We start from the raw sequence: 16,239 nt of genomic DNA on the forward strand, positions 1-16,239 counted from the left end.
ATGAAGGGAAAACTGACTTTACAGTGAACAGGTTACGTTGACTGAGCTATTGAATTCTCTGGAGAGTGAACAAATAATTGTTTTATTTTCCAATTTTTTAAATAAATTATGGTATTGAAAATTTGAGATTGATGTCAGAAATTTGAGTCAAGTACTGCAATGGGTAGAAAGCTTCTACAAAGAATAAAAAGTAGGGGGTTAATGGTCGCTAATTACAAACGTTTGTAGAATGACAGATTGTGGGAAATGTTTTTTTTTACGGATTGAGTCAGGTTCCAAAGTTCGCTGTTCATATAAATACTTTGACTCAAAATCAGAATCACTTTTCAAAACTTACAGGCGCATGAAATTGACAGGATGACATGTATTGATCTTCAGCATTGATGTAATGGACTTTAGTTAATTGAGAAACATCGGAATCTTGACTCAATTTAACAGCTCCCCATTAGGCGGAGTTTCATGGAAATAGTTAAAATTGTATTTAAAAAAAAGACAAACTACTGTCTAAATGAGTTAAAAAATGTGTTTAAATGAAATACAGAACAAATTAGAACACTATCAATACTACTACAGTATTATAAAACTATTAGTTCCTATTAGTTATTGACAAAAGATTTAATCCTGTGTTCTGCCAGATTCTTTTGATTGACTGTAAATGAACATAATTAGTGCAGTCACCTTGTGTAGATAATAGATTGCCCTTATGCAATGTTTTTGACAGTTGAATCCCCCAAGTAACACACATCAAAGTTGCTGGTGAACGCAGCAGGCCAGGCAGCATCTGTAGGAAGAGGTGCAGTCGACGTTTCAGGCCGAGACCCTTCGTCAGGACGAAGGGTCTCGGCCTGAAACGTCGACTGCACCTCTTCCTACAGATGCTGCCTGGCCTGCTGCGTTCACCAGCAACTTTGATGTGTGTTGCTTGAATTTCCAGCATCTGCAGAATTCCTGTTGTTTGCATCCTCCAAGTCTTCATTTTCATTGTAACATTCAAGAAGATTGTCGATACCTTCAAATTTGTAGCTGCTTGAAGTAGAGGAATTGGTTCATTTTCACTCCTGGCCTTTCTGGCATCCCCAGGCCTGAATGCTTAAAACCAATGTGAGCAGAACAGTTCTGAATTGTATTACTGCTTGTTTCTTGCCAATTATCAGTGACAAAAATCACTGCATTTCGAATACAAACACATTTAAGTACTGTGTAGTGTCTAATGTCTGCACAAGTGCATGAGTCTAATACTAGTTTAAAACTGTTTGGCAACAGTCTTTTGCCCCAAATTAGTGGCAATATGTTCCAAGTAAATGAAAGGAATCCTGGCTACTTTTTTTTCCAATAAGTTTTTGCTCCTTAAGAGTTATCCCAAATAAGCTGATCCAAAATAACCGATGGCTCAATTAACCAGGATCCTCTGCATTTTGCTGGATGATTAGAAAAATCCTAATGAAATAGGGAAGCATATATCTGATGTTAAAGACACAAATTAAAACTTCCAATGGATGATTCAAGAGATGTTTGTTTACTGCTGCTAAGTTGATTTTACTTCATGCTTTGAATCTAAAACGGTGCTAACATGGTCCAGTATCACTGTAGTAACAATGGTGTACCTCTGGTGTTTATTCCTTCATGTTCAGGACCCCTGCCTAATTTATTTTTTTTCCCTTATTCACAGGGCAAGAAAGATGTGGCTCAGATTTTTAACAATATTCTGAGAAGGCAGATTGGAACACGCACACCCACAGTGGAATACATCTGTACTCAGCAAAATATATTGTTTATGTTACTCAAAGGGTGCGTGAGTTATTCTATTTTTGTACACATGCAACAGATGGTTTTTGTACAATTTCCTTGTAAGATATCTTCAGTCCATTTAAGAGTTGGTGAGGGTTGATCTGCAAACTGCTTATTTATCAAAATATATTCACCAAGCTCTTTTCTGGACCAAACATCACCTCAATGTAGCTTGAGTGGCATGAGAAGGCCATGATGTTTGCCGAAATCCTACTCAAATAGAAAAAGAACTTGGATATTGCATAATCAAAATTGTTTCTTCGAGCTTAGGCAGAGAAGATATTTTGTATGTTTAATTTATAATGCTTAATTTACAGTTGATTTTTTTTAAACTGCTGAAAAAGTGCAATATATTATTGTATATTTCAGGCTCCTTCGAATCAATTGCAAACGTTAGAACTACTATGGAAACATGTACATTGATCTAAAAGGCATTACAGGACTGCAGTGTTCATTGTAGCAGAGTATAAGATGTCTTGTTTGCCACAAATAATAGCATAGTTTTCTTAAACCAACACCTGACAAACACACTTGCTGTTATTGAAAATATTTTGGCTCAGCAATTTATTTCATTAAAAAAAATGTTAGCATGCTGTTCAAGAAACAGGTCAATATTTCCTACTGAGCATCTGGCAAAAGCAAGTTATTATTTAGTGGTAACTTGCCAGTAGTATGAAAATCCAAAAAGTATTCAGTGTTATATATCATGTTTATTCCTCTTATTTAAGACTGACATGTAAAGAACATGTTTAGTGTTACTCTAGCTATTACACCTGTTTAAGAATATAAATTCTGTATTTTTGAGTAAGATTTTGAATTCATTACCATTCTGAAGATACAGTAGATCACCTTAAAATTTAATGAAATTTAGACTGCGACTTCTGCGCTATTCTGGAGCTTTGAATTGAAAGAAATTGAAAGTTTTATTCATGTCTGAAACACTGAGATTAGAATTACAGTATCTACATTACTGATCAGAAGTTGCATGAAAGGTTTATGTTCCTTTAATTGTGGATTGCAAAATGCTTCACATTGAATCAGGGTAAAGCATACCAAACTAGTACAAATGGGAAAAGCCATGTTTGGATCTCCAAATAAAATGTTTCAATATTGTTGAACAAAATGATGCATTCAGTATTGGGACCCTGTGATTGATTATTTGTGTAAATGATATAAAATGTCTCAGTAAGTCTGGATGACACAAACTTGGATGTTGATGGTGAAGGAGGTTATTGTGGGTTTCAAGGGAGTCTTGTCTAGTTAGGAGTGGGCTGAGCAGCAGCGGTGGAATTCAATTTGGAAAGTCAAACCAGTGTAGGCCTTGTACTATTAGTGGGGCATGAAGGAATGTAATGGAGCAAAGGGACTGTAGAGTACAAACGCATGGTTCATTGTAGGTGGTGTCATAGATAGACAAGGTGGTGAAAGTGTTTAGCATGCTGGCCTGGTCAAGACATTGAGTATAGAGATTGGAAATTATGTTGCAGTTGTATGAGTCATTTGGTGAGGCTGCACAGTTTCCTGTTAAAGGAAGAATATAGTTAGAGTGCAGAAAAGATTTGGTATTGCCATGACTAGAGGTCCAAGGTTATTGGGGGGGGGGGGGTTGCCAGGTTAAGTCCTTCCTATTCATGTAGAATATGGAGCAACCTCCTAGAACTGTCTAAGATTATGGAGATTCATAATGATTACTCAAGAGGTTTTAAATCAAGAAAGTTCAGCCGCTTGGCATTTAATGTAAGGTAGTATATTGGATTACACATTGGCTTTGTGGGAGAAGCCAGAGAGAGGTAATAGGTAGTTGCTGCTGTCTGATGGCCTGTGACTAGTGGAGTGCTGCAGGGATCGGTGTTAGGTCCATAGTGGTTTGTCATCTATATCAACAATCTTGATGCTAATGTTAACTGGATCAGCAAATTTGCGGATGGCACCAAGATTGGGGTGTAGTGGACAGTGAGGAAGACTATCAAAGCTTGCAGAGGGATTTGGACCAGCTGAAAAAATGGGCTAAAAGTGGCAGATAAAATTTGATGCAGACAAGTGTGGACTTCGGTAAGACCAACCAGAGTAGGTCTCACATGGTAAACGCGAGGGGACTAAGGAGTGCGGTAGAACGAAGGGATCTGTGAATACAGGTCCATAATTCATTGAAAGTTGCGTCACAGGTAGGGTCGTAAAGAGAGCTTTTGGCACATTGGCTTCATAAATCAAAGTATTGAGTAGAGGTGATGGGATGTTATGTTGAAGTTGTATAAGACATTAGTGAGGCCTAGTTTGGGGTATTTTGTGCAGTTTTGGTCACCTACTACAGGAAAGATGTAAAGAAGGTTGAAAGAGTGCAGAGGGAATTTACAAGGATGTTTCCAGAACTAGAGGACCTGAGTTGTAAGGAAAGATTGAATAGGTTAGGACTTTATTCCTTGGAAGGTGGAAGATTGAGGGGAGATTTGTTGGAGGTACTCAAAATTATTAGGGGTATTGATAAGGTAACTGCGAGCAGGCTTTTCTACTGAAGTTGGGTGTGACTACAGCTGGAGGTCATGGGTTAAGGGTGTTGGGTTATGTTTCAGGAGAACATGAGGGGAAATGTTTTCACTCAGTGGGCGATGAGTGTGGAACAAGATGGTAGGGGTATGAAGAGCTATTGTCCCGGTGCAGGTCAGTGGGAGTAGGCAGTTTAAATGGTTCAGCATGGGCCAAATAGGCTGAAAGGGCCTGTTTCTGTGAGTCCGGGAGGCATAGATAAGATGGACAGTTGTGGCCTTTTCATGGGGGAAGGGGAGTCCAAAACAATGGGACATTGATATAAGGGAACAGAAAGATTTAAAAGGGAATTGAGGGAATTTTGTGCAGTGGGTTGTGAGTATATGGAACAAGCTGTCAGAAGAAGTAATTGAGGCAAGTACGATAGTATCATTTAAGAAACACTTGGATAGGTAAATGCAGGAAGTTAAGTTGGATGACTATTGTTGGCATTGACTCATTGCAGTGTTTCTGTGTTGTATTGGTCCATGACTGATTCTTTGTGTACTCCAAAAAGAAAAATCCCATTTTGTTTTCTTATAGGTATGAATCACCAGAAATTGCTCTTAATTGTGGCATCATGCTTCGGGAATGTATTCGACATGAACCATTAGCAAAAATTATACTATGGACTGAGCCATTTTATGATTTCTTCAGATATGTGGAAATGTCAACATTTGATATTGCTTCAGATGCATTTGCTACGTTCAAGGTAGCTAGAAATTTCTTTCTAAGATGACTATGATTTTGTATTTTTGGTCTGGCAGGCCAGCTCTAACACTTAATGCAGAATATTAAAACTGTGAGATACTATTCTTTTGCACAAGTGCAGAGAATTAAGAGCAAGATTGACATTCTCCAGATTTTGTAAAACATTCCAGTGATTTTTTTTAGCCGATCCTTTATAATAGTTTCAGATTTGTCCTGTTTTTATTCTTTTGAAATTTAATTTTTCGTTTATATCTGTTTCATTTTCAGGATTTACTTACACGACACAAACTACTGAGTGCAGAATTCTTGGAACAGTATTATGATCGAGTAAGTAAAGGTATTCTGTTTGATGTGTGTATGGTGATTACTTTGACTGCATTGACTTTAAAATGATTTTTAGGGTCCTTTGATTCTTTGATAAGCTATGAGCGCCTGATTTTTAAAGCATTGAGCATGTGGGGAGAGAGTAGAAACAGTTAGAGGTCATCTTCCTCTATCCAATGCTTGGTATGCAAGAGTATTCACATTTTGCAGTTGTTTTATATTTGCAAATTAGAATTTGAAGTGCATTGTACTTTTTTTATAGTCATTGATGGAAAGTTACATTTAACTATTTTATGTAGCTTGTGTTTTTGGAGAGCTCATGGCATTGACGTATAGCTAATGTGGGGAGGAAATAAAAACAAATTTGCCCTTAAGCTGCCCATCTGCATTTAGGAGATGAGTCATTATAAAATATTAACAATAAGTCATAAAATCATTTGATTTTTACGCCAGGATTTGCCCTAGTGAATGTCACGTTAGATGTTGGTATGTGAATGTTATCTGCTGTCTTCCAAGTATTACATTTTAAGTTTCATTATAAATCAATGTAACCATTATTCTTTAACTTCAGTTTTTTTCCAAAAAATTATAGAAGATCATTATATGTTCAATAAATAAAATGGCAAACTGAGGACGCTGCATTTACTTGTAATGTATATGCATAAATATAAAAGTAACATATCTTTAAATAACTTTCCATGGGAAGGGATTCATGTTTCATGATTTTATTTTGCTTATTTGTGGCAGCTGTAGTTTGAAAGTAGATACAAAGACACAGATCAGTTGTGAATAATCTGTGGGAAAGAATGAGAAGTATTAGAACAATGTGGAATTACCCTAATGAAAAACAGTGCTGAAAAATGTTGCAAATCAAACCCGTGAGACAAATATTGAGCTTTCTAATGATAGATCTGTGTACCAATCACCGATTGGCTGATTATTTAAAAAAGCTGTTTTGTAATAATGAGGGGGGAAGTTGATTCACAGTTCAAGTATATTAATTCTGGTGTGACTTGTCAGGAGTGCCCTCTAGTGATAATTCTTTGCATCTATCTATCTGCCTTGCGGAGTCAGCACTCAGCTTGGTGAAAATCTACTGGTTTACTATTTCGTCTTAAAACTTGTGTAGTTTTGCAAATTTGTGCTACCTTAAGAGCAAATAGTTTTTTAATAGCTTAATATTAGAAGTCATGATACTCAACAAAGTAAATCACCTTTAATTTATTGCAGTTCTTTAGCGAATATGAGAAGTTGCTCCATTCAGAAAACTATGTCACAAAAAGACAGTCACTAAAGGTAAGGCATTTTGCCATTTGAGCAAAAGTTTAGAGTGAATAATGACTTTAATTCAGCAAGAGTAAAATGCTGTTGCAAAGATGGCTGAAAAGTCAAACTATCCCAAGTATCGTTACAGATATCTCGGTGTAATTGCATATAGTGCAAGGTTACAGACATTGAAAATCTTTGTTTATGTAATTGCTTTGATATGTGTGATAGCTATTGTATACTGCATATATGTGAAAACCAGAAGTTCACTGCCAATATTTTCCTTGACCACAGGGTTATATTGAATTTTTTGTCCTAAAACTCAAATGATACAAAAGAAAACAGAAACTTAGTCTTATCATCTGGACGGCTGTATCTTAGGGTTTAATATCCTTTAGTGCTATTTGAATGCAATAGATATGAATTAATTATTTACAATTTGTCCCGTCAATTAATCCGTTACTCCACAAAAATAACAAGTGGCAAAAAAATTCCGTGGAAGTCAAAATCATGGCAGGAAAACCCTGTAAGTAAATGCTGCTTGTTCATAATTGCACACCTCAAGATTATAGCTGCGGAAGTTATTAATAATGCCCCTAGGCACAATAGTATTTGGCCTCAGTGACCTACCCTCTATTATAAGATCAAAATGAGGGTGTTCACAGTGCTGTATCTGATTGGTAACTTGAAGCCATTTTACCATAATATCTGGAGCATAATTGGACATTGATTGAAAAGATGCAGGTGCATTTGCACCTGGCAACTCGAAATGGATGCTGGGTGGCATTATCATCAAATCCTTCAGCATCAGTGTTGAACACATAAAAGGTTGTTCTGTGGTGAATGACCTGTTTCAAGTCACCAAGACTTCTTGTGTTTATTACTAAGTCTGTACAATGGTAAAACACTTTCACTTTTATGAATAACTGTAGTAGTTTGAAAAGATGCTTACCATCACATTCAAATGAGAAATAAATGTTGGTTTTGCCTGTGGCAAGTAAATCTGATAAATACAGCAAAATTGTGTGATTTATAATATCATAACAAGAGTAACAATCAAGATTTGTCCAATTCAAATATTCTTGCTCTCTTTGGGTGAAATTCCCATTTGAGAAACTAAATAAAATTCCAGATGTGATATTGTGCACTGCTTGCAGTACTTAATTTGAACTTTCATTGATTTGCCATTAATGTAATTTCTAAGAGGCTTAATTATGTCAATTTAGTCTTTTTTGAATGGCTATCTGCTTTTTTGTAGTTACTTGGAGAACTTTTACTGGATAGACATAATTTCACCATTATGACAAAATATATCAGCAAACCAGAGAACTTGAAGTTGATGATGAATCTTCTGCGTGACAAAAGCCGCAACATTCAGTTTGAGGCCTTCCATGTGTTTAAAGTAAGATTATACAATCATTTATCTTCGGGACTGGAGTACTCAATTGTAAAGCTGAAAACATAGTTATATCTTGGCCATGTGTCAGTATTGTCCTGGCTCTTGACTCAAGTCTCAAAAGTCGTGAGCAAAAGTCTCAGTTGGAGTTATGCACAATGTAAACTGACACTTTAACGTGTTGGTATTTGTCAGTGTTGAGCAGATAGTAAACCAAGAATTTGTCTAACTGATTACATGGCAGTTAAAAATCCTATAGAACAAGTAGGCATGTTCATTGATTTACTGATCAAGCACTGCTCTTCAATTTGCAGTACTATAATAGATATTGTTACTTGGTTATTGCTACTTGTACATATATTGGGTACTCAACGTATCAACATTGCAGTAGCAATTTGAGAGGTGTTTAGCTTTTAAGGCAAACTTTCAAATAAACCAGCTTTAATTTATATTCAGGATTGAGATTTTAGCCTCTGAACTATCACATGTTTTAATAAATGGGTAAATTTATTCTTGCTGAGTTTTCAAAGGATTGATTAAACACCTGGAAAATAATTTGTTTCGATTGATGTGAAATTTCTTTGGACCTTAAAGGATAGAATATTCAGGTGGTCAGAGCAAGAACCAATGGAGGTCCAAAATATTTGAAAGTCTATGTACTTAATATTATTAAAATGCCATGTAGACGTGCAGGAAAAAAATCTAAATGGCTAATGAAATTCTTTGTGGATGGGCTAGAATATATGAAAGTATGTGCAGTTATTAGACCATATTTCATGAACGTAAGAACATGGAAGACATGTTTAACATGCCGAAGAGAGATGATATGGTTGTGATGGGAGGTGAGGACCTCAATACAATAGCCATCACTAAAGAATTAGTGCTGAGTAAATTTGTGGGCTAAAGGTAGACAAGTCCCCTAGTCCTGATGGAATGCATTCCAGGGTACTGAAAGAAATGGCAGAGGTTATCGTTGAGGCTTTGGTGATAATCTACCAAAATTCTCTGGACGGGTCCCGGCGGATTGGAAGAAGGCGAATGTCATGCCACTGTTCAAAAAAGGATGTAGGCAAAAGGCAGGCAACTATAGGCTAGTTAGTTTAACATCTGTAGTTGGGAAAATGCTTGAAGCTATTATTAAAGAAGAAATAGCGAGGCATCTGGAAAGAAATGGAACCATGAGGCAGATGCAGCATGGATTCAGCCAAGGCAGGTCCTATTTGACAGGGTTACTGGAGTTCTTTGAAAATATAACGAGTGCAGTGGATAGAGGAGAACAGATGACGTTATTTACTGGATTTCCAGAAAGTGTTCGATGAGGTGCAACATAAGACTTATCCATCAGATAAGGATGCATTGAGTTGGGGGTGATGTATTACCATGGATAGAGGATTGGTTAACTTGTAGAAAACTGTTGGGATACATGAATGTTTCTCTAGTTGACAATCAATGGTGAGCGGTGTGCCACAGGGGTTGGTGACGGGCCTGCAACTATTCACTATATACATTAACGATCTAGAAGAGGGGACAGAACGTAGTGTATCTAAGTTTGCTGATGACACTAAATTGAGTGGAAAAGCAAATTGTGCAGAGAATATGGAGAGTGTGCAGAGAGAGAGAGATAGGTTAAGTACATGGGCAAGGGTCTGGCAGATGGAGTACAATGTTGGTAAATCTGAAATCATCCACTTTGGAAGGAAAAATGAAAGATTGGATTATTTAAATGGTAAACGATTGTAGCATGCTTCTGTGCAGAAGGATTTAGGATTGCTTGTGCATGAATCTCAAAAGGTTGGTTTGCAGGTACAGCAGGCTATCAAGAAGGCAAATGAAATGTTGCCCTTCATTGCTAGAGGGATTGAATTTAAGAGCAGGGAGGTTATGCTACAACTCTACAGGGTACTGGTGAGGCCACATCTGGAGTACTTGCGTGCAGTTCTGGTCTCCTTACTTGAAGAAGCCTCTACTGGCTCTGGAGATGGTGCAGAGAAGGTTCACCGGGTTGATTCCAGAGGTGAGGGGGTTAGACTATGAGGAGAGATTGAGTCAGCTGGGACTGTACTCGCTGGAATTCAGAAGGATGGGAGGAGATCTTATAGAAACATATAAAATTATGAAAGAGGCAGGAAAGTTGTTTCAACTGGTAGGTGAGACTAGAACTAGGGTACATAGCCTCAAGATTTGGGGGAGTTAATTTAGGACAGAGATGAGGAACTGCTTTTCCCAAAGAGTGGTGAATTTGTAGAAATCTCTGCCCAATGAAGCAGTGGAGGCTACCTCAGTAAATATATTTAAGTCAAGGTTGGATCAGTTGTTACATAGGGAAATTAAGGGTTGTGGGGAAAAGGCAGGTAGGTGGAGATGAGTCCATGACCAGATCAGCCATGATCTTATTGAATGGTGGAGCAGGCTCAAGGGACAGATGGCCAACTCCTTTTTCTTATGTTTAAGTTTGAGTCAATCATCTGGATTTGAGGGAAAATGCCAGTTCTCCATAATCTCTTTTGTTTAAATCAAAAACACATCTTTAGATTTCGCGTTAAAGTAAGTAGCTTGAAATTGATGGTAATCATTTAATATTGCTGAATTTAACTCTTGGTTTGGGAATGAATAATACATACAGGTTACTGTTTCCGAGTCTCTGGATTTTGTGGCTTTTTTTTTTAAACCACTGACTGGGGTTGGTAGTTTCGTTATGTCCTGGTCTAAACCCATCTTGATGGTAATAATAGTTGAGACTTAGACCAGTAATTATTAAAACCATTCAAACACAGCAAAAAAAAAACAAACTACAAAAAAAAATTGGCAGGTTATGTGAACTACAGATTGTGCTATGTAATAATACTACAAACTTCTGTACGCCATTATGCCCTGTACACTTTGTATCTTTACTGCTTAACACTGGAGCCTTTGGATACTGGCACATATTTCTCGGGCTCTGTGCTGTCAACACTTATCTGCAGTTCCCACACAATCTGTTAACTTTTAATTATGGCCCGCTCTTTGACTTTGTGCAGGCTATGAACTTATCCTGCACGGTGCCAGATTTTGTCCTCAACCCTCCTTGCTTTAAAGTACACGCCCATCACAGTTTGCTGCATACTTCCTTTGTTCACCTGTTAAAGACCTGTTTGATTATCACAGCAAAGATGCTTGTGGATAGAGAATTGACATTATCAGCGTGGTGGATGGGTTTTACAGTGGTGACAGTTCTGATATTTACTATTCCAAAAGTGTGTTGGGAACAGAAGCTGACATCTTGTTCTCTATTTGCTGATATGTAAACTTCTGGTGACATTACCACATTGTAGGGGTTCAGAGAGGAGCCTGTGCTTGTACTGTCAAGTTCTTCAAGCTTTCATGCCAGGTTGTAGCCTGCTTGAAAAGTTCAGTGCAATCATCTTGAATTTTCCTGGCATTATTGGACAGAACTTGGTTATTTTTAGTCCACTGGGAATTAAATGCTTTTCTTGCTGAGGGCTCATCACTGCTACAGTTCAGGTCAACTTATTGGATTGATTTAGTGGATTAAAATGTTAAGAGCACTGCTTGTGGTTGACAGATTTGGGTTTAGAGCATGTGTATCAGATTCTGCCAAGCTTAAGTTGAGGTAAACACTGCTGTGGACATCTTGCCCTATATATCTTCCTTGGTGTATGACAGCAAAGCCAAATGAAGTGCAACTGCAGTCTTTCCACTGAACCAAGCAATGAATGCAAGTGGATTACCTTTTCACTCTCCATCCAATATTGTACTCTGCCTGTTGCAGTAGGTAGTAAAATATGATATTACACAAAACCAGCATTCTACCCTGTTTCACACAGGCACATTTTGATGTAACAGCCAATGTATACCACGTATTTGTTTAAATATAGACAAAAATTGCACATTAACTGAATGGTATCAATCATCAACTTCTCGTTTAATTATTCTGTTGGCAAAGAATGATTAAGCCCTTGAACTCCCAATGCTATTGAATAAGAAATTTGGTTTAGTTGTCAGTACTTGTTTGCGAACTAAAAAAGCAGATGAGATTAATAGTGTGTCAATACCTGATTGGTTGAAGTAAGGTTAGTAGATAAATATATTCAGTAATTTCTTTAAAAAAATGTTTTAATTCAAAGATCTAATTTGTTCTCTTTAGGTGTTTGTGGCCAATCCAAATAAGACTCAGCCTATTCTGGATATCTTGCTGAAAAACCAGACTAAACTCATTGAGTTTCTCAGCAAGTTCCAGAATGACAGGACCGAAGATGAACAATTCAATGATGAGAAGACTTACTTGGTCAAACAGATCCGAGATCTAAAGAGACCGGCACCCCAGGAATCCTAAAGCAATGTTATGAAACAGAACTTAAGCAACTGCTGTCTATAACTGAACATCAAGCACCCTTATTCGATTCTTAAGGATTACTGCTAATCTGCTGTCCAGTGAACGGTTTTTGTTTTTTTTTGTTTTGAAGTCAAAGATGAATTTTAGCTGCTGCTTTCCTGCGCATTAGAGCACAACATGGACTTTCTCTGGAGTTTCTTGTCATTGAAATGATACAGACTCACTGTCTTATGGTTAAGTGTTGGTGAAGGGGAATTTAGTTTGTTAGAAGTTAGAAAATTAGAATGGTTGATAAAGGTTAACAACAGTAAAACCAAGAATGTATGCCTAGTTTTTAATCCATTAGGCAACTGTGTAAATTTCTGAAGGATTTGATCTGTACTAACAGTTAAGGTCCCACGCCACAGTCATAAGAGTTAGTGTTGGATATCCATGCTGTTTATTTTTCTTTTTGAACTTGGTGAATTACTTGTGATTTAATTTAGTTGGGAACATTTTTCTATGATCTGTTTTCTGAAATCATTTAATAGCATTTGCTCACAATGATTTAAAGTGAACTCAAACCTATTGTGGGTTGAGGAGCGAATTTAATTCATAAATAACTTCTGGGATGCAATGTAATGTGTGATGGCCATAGGGCAATCTGGCTCACAGAATTGTGGCACAGATATTTTCCTGGTGCTTTCCTAGTGAATAGTGTGTTCCACCAAGAACACTTTTAAACCAGGGAATTTATTGGTGAAGAAATTGATCCATGAAATACTACTACCGCCCTCCAATGCCCCCACCCTAATGCCGCATACACAGATTACAGAATGTAGTGTTTGCCAGCAGGATTTCTTTCCATAGTTGTACACAATTCATAATCCTGGCAAAGAACTGTAGATCTGAAAAGTATTCCTCCCTTCCAACCCCATTCCAGCCCACCCTGGGATGTGATTGTCTCCCTGAATGTATTCAACTTTTAAGGAGAATTAATTTGTTGGATAAGAGTTGTTCTTACAGGGAGAATAATGTACATACACATTTCATTAGTTTATAGATTTTTGCAGGCAATTTGATTTTCAAAAATTGACAATAGATGCATTCAAACATGTTTTAGCCATGTTAATTTTAATTAGAACTATTTTCTGTTTCGGAGTTAGCATTGCAACTCTGCACTTCATTGGAGGGATTTGCCAGTTCCTTGTACATAACTCGTAGACTGCTCAGTTCTAAAAATAATTTTGTACAGTGGAGGAATGTTATTGTATTAGTCTAACTATTTACTTAATATTGAGTTTTGCATATGAATGCTGGTATGTAATTTGAATATTTCTGCTGATCCCATGAAATTGCTGATTTAATATTTGTAGTAGAACAGCACTCAAAAAAAAAAAAATTCCATACTTAAGCTATTTGCTAAAGAGCTGCCGTGATCAGGATAAGCTATCGTATAAACTGGATGCAACCACACTTCACCCACACCTTGCAAAAAACTGAAACTGGATTTATCTTCACTAGCAGTGAACCCTACATATCCAGATACTAAAATTGGGACTTTACTTAAAATTGGCTAAATAATCCTGCAGAAAAGTTCTTTGCTTGTTTGTCCTTAATAAAAGCTCACCAAATAAGGTTGTAAAATCAAATTTTTCTTTCCATACCAGTTTTAAACTCTCAGCTCTTGTATTGAAATGTGTGTTGGCTTTTAGATTCCAGGGCAACAGGTTTTCCACTTTTATAAGCTTGGAAGTTGAAGAAGATACCTGAAAGAAGTTGGTGCGATTTTACAAACATCCTTGCTACAATGTTTTCTGTTGGGATGTACTGAAATGGATACTTAATGAATGTTGCATACCTAATCTAAAGCCAATATAAACTGATCATGCCAAAAACTAGTTTTAAAATGTTTCCAAAACTACCATGAATTTGTCTATTCTTTTCCACCTCATGACAATTTCATGATAGACTGAGTGATCATGTACTACTGATACTAGAAATATTGTATTTGAAGTCACTAATGTGAATTTAGCCATAACACAATTAGTCAATATTTTAAATTCCTGTGGAGTTACTGGCAGAACTAGATTATTTGATTGTCCATTTAATACTTACACTTTTGACACTTCAATTTCAAGATGGATATAATGCATGTTTTGTCAGTGGTTGGGAGGAGTTAATTTACGCCTTGCCTGAAACTTGGTTGTAATATTGATTATAGTTTACTCCTGGACACTTAAGATTGCTTTCAGTGTTGCGTATACACCTCAATTCACAAGTACAGACTTTTTAAAGTTATGTGTACAGCCATCAATCAATGTATTTGGAAACTTTTTATGTTAATAGAAATATCCATAGGGATTATTTGTTACTTGATGGCTGCATATAATAACTCAATGGAAAACATTTACTTTACTAGCTATTTTGCAAGTCTGTCATTGTTAAGAATTGGAAGCCAGGCATTAATGAGTAATAACTTGCTGTGCAGTCCATATCACAATTGGGTTGTAAATGAAAGCATGAATTCACTTTAGAATGATGCTAAATATATGCACACTTAAGATAGCATGAGTCTGGTTAAAGCATTCATAAGCCGATGCAGGTTAGCCATATGTATATTGGAATAATGCTGAAATTATCAATTATATCAAGCTGTTGCGCTGGAATCTTCAAGTATTTGTGAAACTTTACCCTCCAAAGATATTTCTGCAGGATGTGAGCACAATTTTTGAACAATTAGAACTGATTTACAATAGTAAATCTTTCTAAACATGTCCTGTCTCATTAGAAACCATTGTTTAACATCAAAACATCACGCCCTAAGGATACAAATAAATTTTGATTAAACACGCAATGTTTCAGTGTTTTGATTTTACACCTTTAAAGCAGATTTGTTTGTGGAAAATGTAATTGTCATGTGTAAAGTATAATTTTGAATGTTGAAATTGGTATTCAACAGTTTTGCATATCTAATATTTCTCTCAATTTTGTGCCTCTTGCAAACAGTCAATTTCCTTCAGCTGAATAAAGATTGCCTCCCTTTGGTCAATTGCTTTGGCTCAACATAGTGAGGATAGTGAGGAAGGCACTTAGCATGTGACCTTCATTCTGGACATGGAGTTTAGGAGTAAGGACACTTTCTTGCAGTTACACAAGTTATCAATGAGGCTGCACTGAAGTATTGCGTACAATTTTGGTCCTTCCTGTTATGGGAAAGACATTATCAAGGTGGAGAGGGTACAAGAGAGATTTATGAGGATGCTTCCTGGTCTAGAGAGCCTGTGTTTTTATAGTGAGAGGCTGGGCACACTGGATCTTTATTCCCTGGAGTGCAGGTGAATGAGTATCCTGAGAGTTATAAGTTAGGAGAATGGTCCATAGTCTTTTCCACAAGACTGGGGAACTACATAGAGGGTAGTGAGTAACTGGAATGATGAAACAGTTGTGACAGGTACAATTGCAATATTTAATAGACTTTTGGATAGATAGTACATGGAGTGGAAATGCTTGGAAGGTAATGGGCTGAACACAGGCTATCCAGGTTAAACACCATCTGCCAGTTGTTCCACCCATTTTCAACTGGTCTATACCCTCCTGAATCTTTTGATAACCTGCCTCCCATCTGCAATTTCACCAATTTTCATATCACTTGCAAATTCTAATGTAAACCTCTGCACTTTATCCCCATAAATATCCTTTGCACACCCTCTCAGGATATCACATCCTTCCTGAGATGCAGTGGCCACATTACTACTTCTCAAGAACATTTGTTTTCTGTTGGCCAGGGGAGGACTTGTTGTCAGACCATTAAAATACCTCGGTTAAAAATCTTTTTAGTTTAATATGGTTCTTATTTTCATTGTATAATTCAACTGTCCTCATATAGTAAATATATATTGACTTTATTTTCTTTTGG

General features: G+C 36.8%; 1 protein-coding gene across 1 annotated transcript in view; it reads left to right on the forward strand.

Annotated features, from left to right (window-relative positions):
• cab39 (calcium binding protein 39) overlaps positions 1 to 15,177 on the forward strand; it is a 70,243-nt gene extending 55,066 nt beyond the window's left edge. Inside the window, exons 4-9 of the mRNA XM_072255514.1 lie at positions 1,670 to 1,788; positions 4,855 to 5,023; positions 5,290 to 5,349; positions 6,577 to 6,642; positions 7,871 to 8,014; positions 12,153 to 15,177. Of these exons, the coding sequence (XP_072111615.1) occupies positions 1,670 to 1,788; positions 4,855 to 5,023; positions 5,290 to 5,349; positions 6,577 to 6,642; positions 7,871 to 8,014; positions 12,153 to 12,341 (747 nt within the window). The 3' untranslated portion in view covers positions 12,342 to 15,177. The remainder of the gene's footprint in view (positions 1 to 1,669; positions 1,789 to 4,854; positions 5,024 to 5,289; positions 5,350 to 6,576; positions 6,643 to 7,870; positions 8,015 to 12,152) is intronic.
• The last annotated feature ends 1,062 nt before the right edge of the window (positions 15,178 to 16,239 follow it).

The sequence above is a fragment of the Mobula birostris genome, chromosome 4 (assembly GCF_030028105.1).
Source record: "Mobula birostris isolate sMobBir1 chromosome 4, sMobBir1.hap1, whole genome shotgun sequence".
Taxonomy (NCBI): Eukaryota; Metazoa; Chordata; class Chondrichthyes; order Myliobatiformes; family Myliobatidae; genus Mobula; species Mobula birostris.